This window comes from Leptodactylus fuscus, chromosome 7 (genome assembly GCF_031893055.1).
Source record: "Leptodactylus fuscus isolate aLepFus1 chromosome 7, aLepFus1.hap2, whole genome shotgun sequence".
NCBI lineage: Eukaryota > Metazoa > Chordata > Amphibia > Anura > Leptodactylidae > Leptodactylus > Leptodactylus fuscus.
The window spans coordinates 381,047-401,028 of NC_134271.1; the positions used below are offsets into that span (position 1 = coordinate 381,047).

The following is a 19,982-nucleotide window of genomic DNA, read 5'->3' on the forward strand; positions in this document are numbered from 1 at the left end:
TAATAGTCCCACCCTGGGGATAGTCAGTATGTTACAGCAGCAGATAATACAGTGATATATTACAGGACAGAACACAGACAAGCTCAGAGCAGATAGAAGATACCAGGAGTGAGAGCAACTAAGAAGAGAAGACTCCGGACCATGTAGCTCTGTGTGCGGAGTGTCTCTGCTCAGCCTGATGTAGATTATACAGCCTGACCGCGGGGGGAGCTCCGATAGCGCCTTCTCACACTTGGGGTGAAGCAGATGTCACTTACAGTACTGCCCGGTGCTATCACGTCTCATACATGGGGTGGAAGTTCTTCTCCAGCATGGAGGTCACCACGGACAGTGTCCTTCTGTCACCCACCACCTGTACTGGGTCCAGGGGACTCCCCAGGACAGAGCTGGCCCTTCTAACCAGCCTGACAAGTCTATTCCTGTCCCTGGCTGGTATACAGCGCCCTCCGCAGGCCACTCTGGAGAAGATGGAAAAGGCCCTAAGAAGTGGCCCCTGGACCCCACTTCCCCTAAAAAGTGGCCCCTGGACTCCAAAGGCCCTCAGCCTCCTGAGCAGGTAGAGCCCGCTGTGTCCTGACTATCTCACTGCCCGTCCCCTGTATCTCTACCAGATTTGGGGCACTCCTCCGCTTACTAAAGTCCACCACCATCTCCTTGGTCTTCCCAGCATTAATCCTGAGGTGGTTCCGCTGACACCAGTCCACACAGTCCTGGTATAAGTCTCTGTACTTTCTGTCGTCCCCGTCTGTGGTGAGGCTACTACTGCAGAGTCATCGGAGGACTTCTGTAAGTAACAGCTGGAGGAGTTGTGCCTAAAGTCAGCCGTGTACAGTGTGACCAGGGACGAGAGCTGGACCTTGTGGTGCCCCCGTACTACAGATCGCAGTGTCAGACACACAGTCCCGGGCTCTCACATACTAAGGGCGGGTTGTCAGGTAGTCTAGGATCCAGTTGGACAGGTGATGGTCCACTCCACCAAGGTTCAGATTCTCCCTCAGTAGTCCTGGCTGAATGGTGTTGGACGCACTGGATAAATCACAGAACATTATTCTCACAGTGTTCCCGGGTTTCTCCAGGTGAGAGAGAGCTCTATGAAGAAGGTGGATGATGGCGGCATCTACCCCAATGCCTGGCCGGTAGGCAAACTGGAGGGGGTCCAGAGCGGAGCTCACTAGGGAACGTAGGTGTGTCAGGACCAGTCTCTCTAGGACCTTCATCAGGTGGGATGTATGTGCTACAGGTCTCTAGTCTATAAGGTCCGTCGGATGAAGCGTCTTTGGAACTGGAACCACACAAGATGTCTTCCACAGTTGTGGTATCACTCCCTCCTTCAGTCTCATATTGTACATGTGTAATAACACCGCACCGCCGGTCTCCGCACATTGTAAGAACTCTTGCGCTTATCCCATCGGGTCCTCCGGCTTTATCTGCTTTAGTCCTCTTGATTTCCCTACACACCTGATGCTCAGTGGGGGGGGGGACCTGGTGTGTGATCAAATCTGATGAAGAATAGATTTAGTTTGTAAGAGGTGCAGGTGACTGGCAACAAACTCACTCAGACAACGGAGTAAAACAGGAACGGCTTTACTTGTTATGATTCTTGAACACAGCAACAGGCTCTTGAACTATTGCAACAGGTAAATCTTATACAGGAGGGACATAGTCTCTATAAGAACTGGGGTGCATAAAGGAGGGGTATAGCGACAGCTTTAGTGGCACTGTGTTACTTGTTACAGTCTCTCAATGGGCTTTGCTTACTGATCCTGCTGGAGGGCACTGGACTCCTCTGGGGCTCATGCTCTGTCTCTCCAAGGCAGCACCTTCCTCCTGTTTGCAGTGGGAAAGCTGGCTGCATACTCCTGTGTCCTTGCTGCACTTCTATCACATGTGCTCTGCACTTCAGTTACTTGCACTGCTCTGTGTTGCTCTCCTTCTTCAGTGTTTGCTTCAGCACTCCTGTGTCCTTGCTGCACTTCTATCACATGTGCTCTGCACTTCAGTTACTTGCACTGCTCTGTGTTGCTCTCCTTCTTCAGTGTTTGCTTCAGCACTCCTGTGTCCTTGTTTCACTGCCATCACATGTGCTCTGCACTTCAGTTACTTGCACTGCTCTGTGTTGCTCTCCTTCTTCAGTGTTTGTTTCAGCACTCCTGTGTCCTTGCTGCACTTCTATCACATGTGCTCTGCACTTCAGTTACTTGCACTGCTCTGTGTTGCTCTCCTTCTTCAGTGTTTGCTTCAGCACTCCTGTGTCCTTGCTGCACTGCCATCACATGTGCTCTGCACTTCAGTTACTTGCACTGCCCTGTGTTGTTCTCCTTCTTCAGTGTTTGCTTCAGCACTCCTGTGTCCTTGCTGCACTTCTATCACATGTGCTCTGCACTTCAGGTACTTGCACTGCTCTGTGTTGCTCTCCTTCTTCAGTGTTTGCTTCAGCACTCCTGTGTCCTTGCTGCACTTCTATCACATGTGCTCTGCACTTCAGTTACTTGCACTGCCCTGTGTTGCTCTCCTTCTTCAGTGTTTGCTTCAGCACTCCTGTGTCCTTGCTGCACTGCCATCACATGTGCTCTGCACTTCAGTTACTTGCACTGCCCTGTGTTGTTCTCCTTCTTCAGTGTTTGCTTCAGCACTCCTGTGTCCTTGCTGCACTTCTATCACATGTGCTCTGCACTTCAGTTACTTGCACTGCTCTGTGTTGCTCTCCTTCTTCAGTGTTTGTTTCAGCACTCCTGTGTCCTTGCTGCACTTCTATCACATGTGCTCTGCACTTCAGTTACTTGCACTGCTCTGTGTTGTTCTCCTTCTTCAGTGTTTTCTTCAGCACTCCTGTGTCCTTGCTGCACTTCTATCACATGTGCTCTGCACTGCAGTTACTTGCACTGCTCTGTGTTGTTCTCCTTCTTCAGCGTTTTCTTCAGCACTCCTGTGTTCTTGCTGCACTTCTATCACATGTGCTCTGCACTTCAGTTACTTGCACTGCCCTGTGTTGCTCTCCTTCTTCAGTGTTTTCTTCAGCACTCCTGTGTCCTTGCTGCACTTCTATCACATGTGCTCTGCACTTCAGTTACTTGCACTGCTCTGTGTTGCTCTCCTTCTTCAGTGTTTGTTTCAGCACTCCTGTGTCCTTGCTGCACTTCTATCACATGTGCTCTGCACTTCAGTTACTTGCACTGCTCTGTGTTGTTCTCCTTCTTCAGTGTTTTCTTCAGCACTCCTGTGTCCTTGCTGCACTTCTATCACATGTGCTCTGCACTGCAGTTACTTGCACTGTTCTGTGTTGTTCTCCTTCTTCAGCGTTTTCTTCAGCACTCCTGTGTCCTTGCTGCACTTCTATCACATGTGCTCTGCACTGCAGTTACTTTCACTGCCCTGTGTTGCTCTCCTTCTTCAGTGTTTGCTTCAGCACTCCTGTGTCCTTGCTGCACTTCTATCACATGTGCTCTGCACTTCAGTTACTTGCACTGCTCTGTGTTGCTCTCCTTCTTCAGTGTTTGCTTCAGCACTTCTGTGTCCTTGCTACACTTCTATCACATGTGCTCTGCACTGCAGTTACTTGCACTGCCCTGTGTTGCTCTCCTTCTTCAGTGTTTGCTTCAGCACTCCTGTGTCCTTGCTGCACTTCTATCATGTGCTCTGCACTTCAGTTACTTGCACTGCCCTGTGTTGCTCTCCTTCTTCAGTGCTTGCTTCAGTACTCCTGTGTTCTTGCTGCACTTCTATCACATGTGCTCTGCACTGCAGTTACTTGCACTGCCCTGTGTTGCTCTCCTTCTTCAGTGTTTTCTTCAGCACTCCTGTGTCCTTGCTGCACTTCTATCACATGTGCTCTGCACTGCAGTTACTTGCACTGCCCTGTGTTGCTCTCCTTCTTCAGTGTTTGCTTCAGCACTCCTGTGTCCTTGCTGCACTTCTATCACATGTGCTCTGCACTTCAGTTACTTGCACTGCCCTGTGTTGCTCTCCTTCTTCAGTGCTTGCTTCAGTACTCCTGTGTTCTTGCTGCACTTCTATCACATGTGCTCTGCACTGCAGTTACTTGCACTGCCCTGTGCTGCTCTCCTTCTTCAGTGTTTTCTTCAGCACTCCTGTGTCCTTGCTGCACTTCTATCACGTGCTCTGCACTTCAGTTACTTGCACTGCTCTGTGTTGCTCTCCTTCTTCAGTGCTTGCTTCAGCACTCCTGTGTCCTTGCTGCACTTCTATCACATGTGCTCTGCACTGCAGTTACTTGCACTGCCCTGTGTTGCTCTCCTTCTTCAGTGTTTTCTTCAGCACTCCTGTGTCCTTGCTGCACTTCTATCACATGTGCTCTGCACTGCAGTTACTTGCACTGCCCTGTGTTGCTCTCCTTCTTCAGTGTTTTCTTCAGCACTCCTGTGTCCTTGCTGCACTTCTATCACATGTGCTCTGCACTGCAGTTACTTGCACTGCTCTGTGTTGTTCTCCTTCTTCAGTGCTTGCTTCAGTACTCCTGTGTCCTTGCTGCACTTCTATCACATGTGCTCTGCACTGCAGTTACTTGCACTGCCCTGTGTTGCTCTCCTTCTTCAGTGCTTGCTTCAGTACTCCTGTGTCCTTGCTGCACTTCTATCACATGTGCTCTGCACTTCAGTTACTTGCACTGCCCTGTGTTGCTCTCCTTCTTCAGTGTTTGCTTCAGTACTCCTGTGTCCTTGCTGCATTTCTATCACATGTGCTCTGCACTTCAGTTACTTGCACTGCTCTGTGTTGTTCTCCTTCTTCAGTGCTTGCTTCAGTACTCCTGTGTCCTTGCTGCACTTCTATCACATGTGCTCTGCACTGCAGTTACTTGCACTGCCCTGTGTTGCTCTCCTTCTTCAGTGCTTGCTTCAGTACTCCTGTGTCCTTGCTGCACTTCTATCACATGTGCTCTGCACTTCAGTTACTTGCACTGCCCTGTGTTGCTCTCCTTCTTCAGTGTTTGCTTCAGCACTCCTGTGTCCTTGCTGCACTTCTATCACATGTGCTCTGCACTTCAGTTACTTGCACTACTCTGTGTTGCTCTCCTTCTTCAGTGCTTGCTTCAGCACTTCTGTGCGTCACTGGGCTGTTCTGCTTGGCTCTGGTCACTATATGACAGCACTCCTGCTTTCTGTTGGCAGACACGGCTTCTGCTCTCCAGCACTGCAGTCTTCTTCCCCTGGAAACCCTGTGTGTCCTAAATGTTGGGTGCCCCCAGCTTCTACTTTCTCAGGTCACTCTATTGTCTCTAGCTGGGAACTGGCTCCCCCTGCTGGATTGGGATGATAGCAGTAAGCCTCCATGTTCTAACATTGCAGCCAAACCTCCTGACATTACAAGTTCATTAAGCCAATTTGTGTCTCCTTCTGCTTGGGAGACGGGTGGCTATTGTCTCCTGTGATAGAGGGGACCATGGATTTGTAGAGATCTGGCATTGCCACTCACAATATGTAGAAAAGCTGGTGCAAGTCCAAACTGCTGTAACCGGACCCCTTCAATGAACCACGTGCAACACCGGTGTCTTGTTATTCAGCAGAGGGGCCTTCACCACCAGCGCACCCATGAGACAGCTACCACCATGGTGTATGTGCCACCTCTGTTCAGTTACACACGGCCGCTCTACATCACCTCCTGACATTACAGACTTCTTATTACATGAGATTTATTACCCTGGAATGATTCTTCACACTCCAAGCAGGCATCTTGCCCATATCCTCACTCATTGGTATATACTGTACAGAACATTCCCTTCTAAAGCTCCCAACTTCCGAAACATGGATTTGATTGTACGAGGTCCAGGGTGGGATTTAGGCCCTTGTAAGCTTCAAGTTCAGTCCAGATACAAAATTCATTATCTCAGCATAGTATTGTATCAATTAGATATAGATGTAATTCCTCCTGCTCTATAATCTCTATAACCTGTAGATAGGACACTATATACAATCTGCTCCTCTATATCCTGTAGATAGGACACTATATACAATCTGCTCCTCTATAACCTGTAGATAGGACACTATATACAATCTGCTGCTCTATAACCTGTAGATAGGACACTATATACAATCTGCTCCTCTATAACCTGTAGATAGGACACTATATACAATCTGCTCCTCTATAACCTGTAGATAGGACACTATATACAATCTGCTCTATATAACCTGTAGATAGGACACTATATACAATCTGCTCTATAACCTGTAGATAGGACACTATATACAATCTGCTCTATAACCTGTAGATAGGACACTATATACAATCTGCTCCTCTATAACCTGTAGATAGGACACTATATACAATCTGCTCCTCTATAACCTGTAGATAGGACACTATATACAATCTCCTCTATAACCTGTAGATAGGACACTATATACAATCGGCTCCTCTATAACCTGTAGATAGGACACTATATACAATCTGCTCCTCTATAACCTGTAGATAGGACACTATATACAATCTCCTCTATAACCTGTAGATAGGACACTATATACAATCTCCTCTATAACCTGTAGATAGGACACTATATACAATCTGCTCCTCTATAACCTGTAGATAGGACACTATATACAATCTCCTCTATAACCTGTAGATAGGACACTATATACAATCGGCTCCTCTATAACCTGTAGATAGGACACTATATACAATCTGCTGCTCTATAACCTGTAGATAGGACACTATATACAATCTGCTCTATAACCTGTAGATAGGACACTATATACAATCTGCTCTATAACCTGTAGATAGGACACTATATACAATCTGCCCCTCTATAACCTGTAGATAGGACACTATATACAATCTGCTCTATAACCTGTAGATAGGACACTATATACAATCTGCTCCTCTATAACCTGTAGATAGGACACTATATACAATCTGCTCCTCTATAACCTGTAGATAGGACACTATATACAATCTGCTCCTCTATAACCTGTAGATAGGACACTATATACAATCTGCTCCTCTATAACCTGTAGATAGGACACTATATACAATCTGCTCCTCTATAACCTGTAGATAGGACACTATATACAATCTGCCCCTCTATAACCTGTAGATAGGACACTATATACAATCTGCTCCTCTATAACCTGTAGATAGGACACTATATACAATCTGCTCCTCTATAACCTGTAGATAGGACACTATATACAATCTGCTCCTCTATAACCTGTAGATAGGACACTATATACAATCTGCTCCTCTATAACCTGTAGATAGGACACTATATACAATCTGCTCCTCTATAACCTGTAGATAGGACACTATATACAATCTGCTCCTCTATAACCTGTAGATAGGACACTATATACAATCTGCTCCTCTATAACCTGTAGATAGGACACTATATACAATCTGCTCCTCTATAACCTGTAGATAGGACACTATATACAATCTGCTCCTCTATAACCTGTAGATAAGACACTATATACAATCGGCTCCTCTATAACCTGTAGATAGGACACTATATACAATCTGCTCCTCTATAACCTGTAGATAGGACACTATATACAATCTGCTCCTCTATAACCTGTAGATAGGACACTATATACAATCTGCTCCTCTATAACCTGTAGATAGGACACTATATACAATCTGCTCCTCTATAACCTGTAGATAGGACACTATATACAATCTGCTCCTCTATAACCTGTAGATAGGACACTATATACAATCTGCTCCCCTATAACCTGTAGATAGGACACTATATACAATCTGCTCCTCTATAGCCTGTAGATAGGACACTATATACAATCTGCTCCTCTATAACCTGTAGATAGGACACTATATACAATCTGCTCCTCTATAACCTGTAGATAGGACACTATATACAATCTGCTCCCCTATAACCTGTAGATAGGACACTATATACAATCTGCTCCTCTATAACCTGTAGATAGGACACTATATACAATCTGCTCCTCTATAACCTGTAGATAGGACACTATATACAATCTGCTCCTCTATAACCTGTAGATAGGACACTATATACAATCTGCTCCTCTATAACCTGTAGATAGGACACTATATACAATCTGCTCTATAACCTGTAGATAGGACACTATATACAATCTGCTCCTCTATAACCTGTAGATAGGACACTATATACAATCTGCTCCTCTATAACCTGTAGATAGGACACTATATACAATCTGCTCTATAACCTGTAGATAGGACACTATATACAATCTGCTCCTCTATAACCTGTAGATAGGACACTATATACAATCTGCTCCTCTATAACCTGTAGATAAGACACTATATACAATCGGCTCCTCTATAACCTGTAGATAGGACACTATATACAATCTGCTCCTCTATAACCTGTAGATAGGACACTATATACAATCTGCTCTATAACCTGTAGATAGGACACTATATACAATCTGCTCCTCTATAACCTGTAGATAGGACACTATATACAATCTGCTCCTCTATAACCTGTAGATAGGACACTATATACAATCTGCTCTATAACCTGTAGATAGGACACTATATACAATCTGCTCCTCTATAACCTGTAGATAGGACACTATATACAATCTGCTCCTCTATAACCTGTAGATAGGACACTATATACAATCTGCTCCTCTATAACCTGTAGATAGGACACTATATACAATCTGCTCCTCTATAACCTGTAGATAGGACACTATATACAATCTGCTCTATAACCTGTAGATAGGACACTATATACAATCTGCTCCTCTATAACCTGTAGATAGGACACTATATACAATCTGCTCCTCTATAACCTGTAGATAGGACACTATATACAATCTGCCCCTCTATAACCTGTAGATAGGACACTATATACAATCTGCTCCTCTATAACCTGTAGATAGGACACTATATACAATCTGCTCCTCTATAACCTGTAGATAGGACACTATATACAATCTGCTCCCCTATAACCTGTAGATAGGACACTATATACAATCTGCTCCTCTATAACCTGTAGATAGGACACTATATACAATCTGCTCCTCTATAACCTGTAGATAGGACACTATATACAATCTGCTCCTCTATAACCTGTAGATAGGACACTATATACAATCTGCTCCTCTATAACCTGTAGATAGGACACTATATACAATCTGCTCTATAACCTGTAGATAGGACACTATATACAATCTGCTCCTCTATAACCTGTAGATAGGACACTATATACAATCTGCTCCTCTATAACCTGTAGATAGGACACTATATACAATCTGCCCCTCTATAACCTGTAGATAGGACACTATATACAATCTGCTCTATAACCTGTAGATAGGACACTATATACAATCTGCTCCCCTATAACCTGTAGATAGGAAACTATATACAATCTGCTCCTCTATAACCTGTAGATAGGACACTATATACAATCTGCTCTATAACCTGTAGATAGGACACTATATACAATCTGCTCCTCTATAACCTGTACATAGGACACTATATACAATCTGCTCCTCTATAACCTGTAGATAGGACACTATATACAATCTGCTCTATAACCTGTAGATAGGACACTATATACAATCTGCTCCCCTATAACCTGTAGATAGGACACTATATACAATCTGCTCCTCTATAACCTGTAGATAGGACACTATATACAATCTGCTCCTCTATAACCTGTAGATAGGACACTATATACAATCTGCTCCTCTATAACCTGTAGATAGGACACTATATACAATCTGCTCCTCTATAACCTGTAGATAGGACACTATATACAATCTGCTCCTCTATAACCTGTAGATAGGACACTATATACAATCTGCCCCTCTATAACCTGTAGATAGGACACTATATACAATCTGCTCCTCTATAACCTGTACATAGGACACTATATACAATCTGCTCCTCTATAACCTGTAGATAGGACACTATATACAATCTGCTCTATAACCTGTAGATAGGACACTATATACAATTTGCTCCTCTATAACCTGTAGATGGGACACTATATACAATCTGCTCTATAACCTGTAGATAGGACACTATATACCATCTGCTCCTCTATAACCTGTAGATAGGACACTATATACAATCTGCTCTATAACCTGTAGATAGGACACTATATACAATCTGCTCCTCTATAACCTGTAGATAGGACACTATATACAATCTGCTCTATAACCTGTAGATAGGACACTATATACAATCTGCTCCTCTATAACCTGTAGATAGGACACTATATACAATCTGCTCCTCTATAACCTGTAGATGGGACACTATATACAATCTGCTCTATAACCTGTAGATAGAACACTATATACAATCTGCTCCTCTATAACCTGTAGATAGGACACTATATACAATCTCCTCTATAACCTGTAGATAGGACACTATATACAATCTGCTCTATAACCTGTAGATAGGACACTATATGCAACCTGCTCTATAACCTGTAGATAGGACACTATATACAATCTCCTCTATAACCTGTAGATAGGACACTATATACAATCTGCCCCTCTATAACCTGTAGATAGGACACTATATACAATCTGCTCTATAACCTGTAGATAGGACACTATATACAATCTGCTCCTCTATAACCTGTAGATAGGACACTATATACAATCTGCTCTATAACCTGTAGATAGGACACTATATACAATCTGCTCCTCTATAACCTGTAGATAGGACACTATATACCATCTGCTCCTCTATAACCTGTAGATAGGACACTATATACAATCTGCTCTATATCCTGTAGATAGGACACTATATACAATCTGCTCTATATCCTGTAGATAGGACACTATATACAATCTGCCCCTCTATAACCTGTAGATAGGACACTATATACAATCTGCTCCTCTATAACCTGTAGATAGGACACTATATACCATCTGCTCCTCTATAACCTGTAGATAGGACACTATATACAATCTGCTCCTCTATAACCTGTAGATAGGACACTATATACAATCTGCTCCTCTATAACCTGTAGATAGGACACTATATACAATCTGCTCCTCTATAACCTGTAGATAGGACACTATATACAATCTGCTCTATAACCTGTAGATAGGACACTATATACAATCTGCCCCTCTATAACCTGTAGATAGGACACTATATACAATCTGCCCCTCTATAACCTGTAGATAGGACACTATATACAATCGGCTCCTCTATAACCTGTAGATAGGACACTATATACAATCTGCTCCTCTATAACCTGTAGATAGGACACTATATACAATCTGCTCTATAACCTGTAGATAGGACACTATATACAATCTGCCCCTCTATAACCTGTAGATAGGACACTATATACAATCTGCTCCTCTATAACCTGTAGATAGGACACTATATACAATCTGCTCTATAACCTGTAGATAGGACACTATATACAATCTGCTCCTCTATAACCTGTAGATAGGACACTATATACAATCTGCTCCTCTATAACCTATAGATAGGACACTATATACAATCTGCTCCTCTATAACCTGTAGATAGGACACTATATACAATCTGCTCCTCTATAACCTGTAGATAGGACACTATATACAATCTGCTCCTCTATAACCTGTAGATAGGACACTATATACAATCTGCTCCTCTATAACCTGTAGATAGGACACTATATACAATCTGCTCTATAACCTGTAGATAGGACACTATATACAATCTGCTCCTCTATAACCTGTAGATAGGACACTATATACAATCTGCTCCTCTATAACCTGTAGATAGGACACTATATACAATCTGCTCCTCTATAACCTGTAGATAGGACACTATATACAATCTGCCCCTCTATAACCTGTAGATAGGACACTATATACAATCTGCTCCTCTATAACCTGTAGATAGGACACTATATACAATCTGCTCCTGTATAACCTGTAGATAGGACACTATATACAATCTGCTCCTGTATAACCTGTAGATAGGACACTATATACAATCTGCTCCTGTATAACCTGTAGATAGGACACTATATACAATCTGCCCCTCTATAACCTGTAGATAGGACACTATATACAATCTGCTCCTCTATAACCTGTAGATAGGACACTATATACAATCTGCTCCTCTATAGCCTGTAGATAGGACACTATATACAATCTGCTCTATAACCTGTAGATAGGACACTATATACAATCTGCTCTATAACCTGTAGATAGGACACTATATACAATCTGCTCCTCTATAACCTGTAGATAGGACACTATATACAATCTGCTCCTCTATAACCTGTAGATAGGACACTATATACAATCTGCTCTATAACCTGTAGATAGGACACTATATACAATCTGCTGCTCTATAACCTGTAGATAGGACACTATATACAATCTGCTCCTCTATAACCTGTAGATAGGACACTATATACAATCTGCTCCTCTATAACCTGTAGATGGGACACTATATACAATCTGCTCCTCTATAACCTGTAGATAGGACACTATATACAATCTGCTCTATAACCTGTAGATAGGACACTATATACAATCGGCTCCTCTATAACCTGTAGATAGGACACTATATACAATCTGCTCCTCTATAACCTGTAGATAGGACAGTATATACAATCTGCTCCTCTATAACCTGTAGATAGGACACTATATACAATCTGCTCCTCTATAACCTGTAGATAGGACACTATATACAATCTGCTCTATAACCTGTAGATAGGACACTATATACAATCGGCTCCTCTATAACCTGTAGATAGGACACTATATACAATCTGCTCCTCTATAACCTGTAGATAGGACACTATATACAATCTGCTCCTCCTGCTCTATAACATGATGCCTTTAGGTGTCACTGATAGCTTTCTATAGACGGTCCTATATATAGTCATGTTTGCTTTACTGTCCTTGTCTCTCTTTAGTTTGCAGTCATCCAGATTGACACAGCCCGAGAACTTGAGGATCCCGACTTCTTAACTGAGAGCTACCTTAACCTGGCGCGCAGCAATGAGAAACTGTGCGAGTTCCAGAAGACAATTTCCTACTGCAAGACCTGTCTGAACATGCAGGGAACATCTGTCAGTTTGCAGCTGAATGGACAGGTGTCCCTGAGTTTGGGGAATGCCTACCTCGGCCTCAGCGTGTTCCAGAAGGCCCTGGAATGCTTCGAGAAAGCCTTAAGATATGCCCATAACAATGACGACAAGATGTTGGAGTGCAGAGTCTGTTGCAGCCTTGGAGGTCTTTACACTCAGCTGAAGGTTAGAAACGTAAGGTGTACGGATGGGATCGGCTTATTGTATATTATTGTGTCCACTGTGAACCTAAATCTGCCACCAAGGTCATATTCTCCTAACCACGGACACCTTGACTTTTAGTAGTAGACATGACGAGGATCATAATCAGCCTTGTCGTCCCGAAGCTCTTAGAGCGGTGGTTCTCAGTCTGCGGTATGTTGTAGTATAATGTCCCTCTATAGGACCACTATGGGCCATTATACTGTGCGTAGGGGCCACTATGGGACACTAAGGAGGGCATGCTACTATGTGTGGGGGCACTGCAGGGGCCATTATACTACATCTGGGGGTAATTAGGAGGTCATTACATAATTGTCCTACCTAGCAAAGTTAGCCTAACCATTCTTACCCCTGTCCCATGGTCCGCTGCCTTGGGATAATCCCGGACTCCGACCTAGCCTTCAAGTTGCACATCCAAACCCTCAACACCTCCTGCTGCCTCCAACTCAAAAACATCTATCAAATCCGCTCCTTCCTCACCTCAGAAAGTACTAAGACACTCGTCCATGCCCTCATTATCTCCTGCTTAGATTATTGCAACTCCACGGACTCCCAGCAAATACTCTCCCTGTTCTTCATCGGCCACTCCCCTCTGCCAAACCTTTCACTGACTACCCATTGCCCAGCGAATTGAGTTCAAGTTACTAACGCTAACATGCAAAGCCCCAATCTGTCCCCTCCATATATCTCTGACCACACCTGTCCCCTCCATATATCTCTGACCACACCTGTCCCCTCCATATATCTGACCTCATCCACAACCTGTCCCCTCCATATATCTCTGACCTCACCTGTCCCCTCCATATATCTCTGACCTCACCTGTCCCCTCCATATATCTCTGACCTCACCTGTCCCCTCCATATATCTCTGACCACACCTGTCCCCTCCATATATCTCTGACCACACCTGTCCCCTCCATATATCTCTGACCACACCTGTCCTCTCCATATATCTCTGGCCACACCTGTCCTCTCCATATATCTCTGGCCACACCTGTCCTCTCCATATATCTCTGGCCACACCTGTCCCCTCCATATATCTCTGACCACACCTGTCCTCTCCATATATCTCTGGCCACACCTGTCCTCTCCATATATCTCTGGCCACACCTGTCCCCTCCATATATCTCTGACCACACCTGTCCTCTCCATATATCTCTGACCACACCTGTCCTCTCCATATATCTCTGGCCACACCTGTCCCCTCCATATATCTCTGACCACACCTGTCCTCTCCATATATCTCTGACCACACCTGTCCTCTCCATATATCAAATCAATTAAGCTTTATTGGCAAGTCCGAATAGATATTTGGCATTGCCAAAGCTAGTAAAGTGTGGGGGGGGGGGGAGTTGGGGTCGGGGGTGTGAGTGGTGGGTATGGGGGGGTGGGGGGTTGATTTGGGGTATAACAGTCCATGGAGTCTCATCTTCCTCTTAGTTGGTGACCGCTATATGGGGAGGTGGGGTGGGGTGGGGTAGGTGGTTTGGGGTATAACAGTCCGTGGAGTCTCATCTTCCTCTTATTTGGTGACAGCTGGACACGTATTGGGCAGCGATCTCCACAGTGGCCTCTTCTTCTCCCAGTAGGATGTAGAGTTTCCTCTTCTCCCAGTCTGGGATGTGGGCAGAGAGTCTTTGGTAGTAGACGGCCCTCACAGCTGAGTATTTGGTGCCGTGTAGCAGGAAGTGGGTCTGGTCTTCTAGGGCCCCCTGGTCACAGTGCTGGCACAGTCTCTTCTCCCGTGGCTTGTACGTCTGCCTGTATCGCCCCGTCTCTATCTCTAGGTTGTGGGCGCTCAGTCTGTATCGGCTCAGGGTCTGTCTGTGCTTAGGGTGGCGTATTCTCTCCAGGTAGGTGGCCATGGTGTAGTCTCTTTGTAGGGATTGGTACACGGTGAGTTTCTTGGAGTTATTTATTTCGTTTTTCCATTCTTCGATGTACCGCTCTCTGTTTGCCTCTGTGGTCGCCTCTATTTCGGCCTTGGTTATCATCTGTTGGTGTTTTTGGTTTGGTGGTTGGCTGCTGTTTGGTTGGTGAATGTCTGGTTTGCTCAGGTGGCTCAGCCAGGCTTGGTGGTGGTAGGAGTCGCTCCCCTGGATGTGTGCCTGGAAAGCTAGCGCCCTCTTCTGTATGGTGAGCCATAGGGGGAGTCTGCCTAGCTCTGCCCTGCAGGCCATGTTGGTGGTGTTGCGATGGACATGGAGCAGGTATTTGCAGAACTCCAGGTGGAAGTTCTCTGTTGGGCTGGAGTCCCACTTTGACTGGTCTGGGTAGGTGGCTGGGCCCCAAACCTCACTGCCATAGAGAAGGATCGGGGAGATGACAGCGTCAAATATCTTCATCCAGACCCTCACCGGTGGTTTGAGGTGGTACAGTTGTCTTCTGATGGCGTAGAAGGTTCTGCAGGCTTTTGCTTTCAGGGTTTCTATTGCTGCTTTGAAGCTTCCTGATTGGCTGAGCTCCAGCCCCAGGTCGGTGTAGCTGTTGGTTTTCTCCAGTGTGGAGCCGTTCAGTGTGAATTGTGAGGTGGTGGAGGCTTTATTGTGGCCCTTCTTCTGAAATACCATGACTTTGGTCTTCTTCTGGTTGATGGGTAGGGCCCATGTGGTGCTGAATTTTTCCAGCACTGACAGGCTTTCTTGGAGGTCTTTCTCGGTGGGGGCCAGGAGTAGGAGGTCGTCGGCGTATAGCAGGAACTTCACCTCCCGGTCGTTCAGGGTGAGGCCTGGGGTTGGTGAGGTCTCCAGGGCTGTAGCCAGTTCATTGATATAGATGTTGAAGAGCGTTGGGCTCAGGCTACAGCCTTGTCTGACCCCTCGGGCCTGTTGGAAGTATGCTGTCCTTTTCCCATTCACCTTCACACTGCACTGGTTTCCGGTGTAGGAGCTCTTGATGACGTCGTACGTTCTTCCTCCTATTCCACTCTCTAGGAGTTTTAGAAGTAGGCCTGGGTGCCATACTGAATCAAACGCCTTCTTAAAGTCCACGAAGCAGGCGAATATCTTGCCTCTTCTGGTGTTGTGGACGTGCGTCTTGATGAGGCTGTGCAGGGTGTAGATATGGTCTGTGGTGCGGTGGTTTGGCATGAACCCTGCTTGGCTCTTGCTGAGGACCCCGTGTTGTGTGAGGAAGGTGAGGATTCTGTTATTGATGATGCTGTTGAACAGTTTCCCTAGCGTGCTGCTGACGCAGATCCCTCTGTAGTTGTTGGGGTCATATTGGTCCCCATTCTTGTAGATGGGGGTTATGAGGCCTTTGTTCCAGTCTTCGGGGAAGTGTCCAGCATTGAGCACGAGGGTGAATAGCTTTGCCAGTGCCGCGTGTATTGCTGGAGGGCTGTATTTGATCATCTCTGGTAGGATGCCGTCAGGGCCACTGGCCTTTTTGCCTTTCAGCACGGCAATTCTTTCCTGTATATCTTTTATGGTGATTGGTGAGTCCAGAGGGTTCTGGAAGTCTTTGATGACTTTCTCCGTGTCCCTCAGTTTGGTGATTATCTGTTGCTGTTCTGGAGTTAGTTCTTCTTCTGGGATGTTTTTGTAGAGACCTCTGAAGTAGTTGAGCCAGATATTGCCATTTTGGATGTGGAGAGAGTTTTTCTTGGGCTTTGTGCCCATGTGGTGCCAGGTCTCCCAGAATGAGCTGTCCTGGAGGGAGTCCTCTAGTTGCTGTATTTTGTGGGAGAGGTCCCTCTGTTTCTTCTCTCTGAGGGTGCCCTTGTATTGCTTGCATAGATTGCTGTAGGCTTCCCTCACCTCCTTGTTGTTGGGGTCCCTGTGTTTTTGGTTGGAGGCTGTTCTTAGGGTATGGCGTAGTGCTCTGCAGTCGCTGTCGAACCATTTGTGGGACTGTTTGTTGGTTTGTCTTATTGGTTTGGTTGGTTTCAGGCCTGCTAGTTCTGCTGTGGTCTGTAGGATGTACTTGAGATCCTTCACAGCTCTGGTGACTCCCTGTTGGTCTGGCTGATAGTTGTTTGTATGGAAGTTTGTGAGCAGTGTCTTGATTTCGGGTCGGTTGGTTGCGTTGGTATATTCTATGGCCTGGTGGTTGGCCCATGTGAAATGTCTTGGTAGGTTGTAGAGGCCGGACTGTTGGGGCTCATGTGTGGGTGTTTTGTTCCTGGTTCTCATGTATAGTAGGATCTGGTTGTGGTCTGATAGATGGGAGTCAGGTGCGATTGTGAAGTCTTCAATGTCTGACAGGTCTGCGTCTGTAATGGCATAGTCCACCACGCTGTTGCCCACTTGAGAGTTTAGTGTGAAGCGTCCTCTGGGATCGCCTGTGGTACGTCCGTTTATTATGTACAGTCCTAGGCTTCGGCACATGTTCAGCAGTTGTCTCCCACTCTTGTTGACAATTCTGTCTTGGCTGTTTCTTCTTGTCTGTGTGGGTTCTGGGTGGTGGATCTCACTACCGTGCGTATGTGGGTTGTCGTCCGGGGGCAGGTAGTCTAACTCTGTGCCTGTCCTTGCATTCAGGTCTCCGCATATTAGTACTCTGCCTTTGGGTTGGAAGTAGACAGCTTCCCTTTGTAGGACCTCGTAAGTGTCGGGGTGGTGGTAGGGGGACCCTGGTGGGGGCATATATACTGCACAGAGATAGATGTCCTGCTGGCCGCTGAGGATGGAGCTGCTTATTTTTATCCATATGTGATTAGTTCCACGTTTGGTAGCTTTTACGTGTTCTTTGAGCTCCTCCTTGTACCATATTAGTATGCCTCCTGAGTGGCGGCCATGTTTGGTGGTCTTATTTTTCTGGGTGGGCACTGAGAATTCCTTGTAGCCCATGGGTGTTAGGGACTCGTCGTCTGCCCGGGTCCATGTCTCTAGGAGGATTTGGATGTCTATGTTTTTTAGTCTGTCTATGAAGTCTGGATCTTTTGATTTAGATCCAAAGGCTGAGGCGTTCAGCCCTTGTATGTTCCAACTATTACCCCAGCCACTGGCTTACATACCCCCCAGTATTATCCCAGCCACCGGCTTACATACCCCCCAGTATTACCCCAGGCACCGGCTTACATACCCCCCAGTATTACCTCAGCCACCGGCTTACATACCCCCCAGTATTACCCCAGCCACTGGCTTACATACCCCCCAGTATTATCCCAGCCACCGGCTTACATACCCCCCAGTATTACCCCAGCCACTGGCTTACATACCCCCCAGTATTACCTCAGCCACCGGCTTACATACCCCCCAGTATTACCCCAGCCACTGGCTTACATACCCCCCAGTATTACCCCAGCCACTGGCTTACATACCCCCTAGTATTACCCCAACCACTGGCTTACATACCCCCCAGTATTACCCCAGCCACTGGCTTACATACCCCCCAGTATTACTTCAGCCACCGACTTACATACCCCCCAGTATTACCCCAGCCACTGGCTTACATACCCCCCAGTATTATCCCAGCCACCGGCTTACATACCCCCCAGTATTACCCCAGCCACCGGCTTACATACCCCCCAGTATTATCCCAGCCACCGGCTTACATATCCCCCAGTATTACCCCAGCCACTGGCTTACATACCCCCCAGTATTACCTCAGCCACCGGCTTACATACCCCCCAGTATTACCCCAGCCACTGACTTACATACCCCCCAGTATTACCCCAACCACCGGCTTACATACCCCCCAGTATTACCCCAGCCACCGGCTTACATACCCCCCAGTATTACCCCAGCCACTGGCTTACATACCCCCCAGTATTACCCCAGCCACCGGCTTACATACCCCCCAGTATTACCCCAGCCACTGGCTTACATACCCCCCAGTATTATCCCAGCCACCGGCTTACATACCCCCAGTATTATCCCAGCCACTGGCTTACATACCCCCCAGTATTATCCCAGCCACTGGCTTACATACCCCCCAGTATTACCCCAGCCACTGGCTTACATACCCCCCAGTATTACCCCAGCCACTGGCTTACATACCCCCCAGTATTATCCCAGCCACTGGCTTACATACCCCCCAGTATTACCCCAGCCACCGGCTTACATACCCCCCAGTATTACCCCAGCCACCGGCTTACATACCCCCCAGTATTACCCCAGCCACTGGCTTACATACCCCCCAGTATTACCTCAGCCACCGGCTTACATACCCCCCAGTATTACCCCAGCCACTGGCTTACATACCCCCCAGTATTACCCCAACCACCGGCTTACATACCCCCCAGTATTACCCCAACCACCGGCTTACATACCCCCCAGTATTACCCCAGCCACCGGCTTACATACCCCCCAGTATTACCCCAGCCACCGGCTTACATACCCCCCAGTATTACCCCAGCCACCGGCATACATACCCCCCAGTATTACCCCAGCCACCGGCTTACATACCCCCCAGTATTATCCCAGCCACCGGCTTACATACCCCCAGTATTATCCCAGCCACTGGCTTACATACCCCCCAGTATTATCCCAGCCACTGGCTTACATACCCCCCAGTATTACCCCAACCACTGGCTTACATACCCCCCAGTATTACCCCAGCCACTGGCTTACATACCCCCCAGTATTATCCCAGCCACCGGCTTACATACCCTCCAGTATTACCCCAACCACTGGCTTACATACCCCCCAGTATTACCCCAGCCACCGGCTTACATACCCCCCAGTATTATCCCAGCCACCGGCTTACATACCCCCAGTATTATCCCAGCCACTGGCTTACATACCCCCCAGTATTATCCCAGCCACTGGCTTACATACCCTCCAGTATTACCCCAACCACTGGCTTACATACCCCCCAGTATTACCCC

The 19,982-nt window shown here is 46.2% G+C and overlaps 1 protein-coding gene across 1 annotated transcript in view; it reads left to right on the forward strand.

Annotated features, from left to right (window-relative positions):
• The window catches only part of RAPSN (receptor associated protein of the synapse), a 65,805-nt gene that overhangs the window by 11,870 nt on the left and 33,953 nt on the right, over positions 1-19,982 (forward strand). The window contains exon 2 of the mRNA XM_075283330.1: positions 12,836-13,174. Coding sequence (XP_075139431.1) covers positions 12,836-13,174 — 339 coding nt within the window. The remainder of the gene's footprint in view (positions 1-12,835; positions 13,175-19,982) is intronic.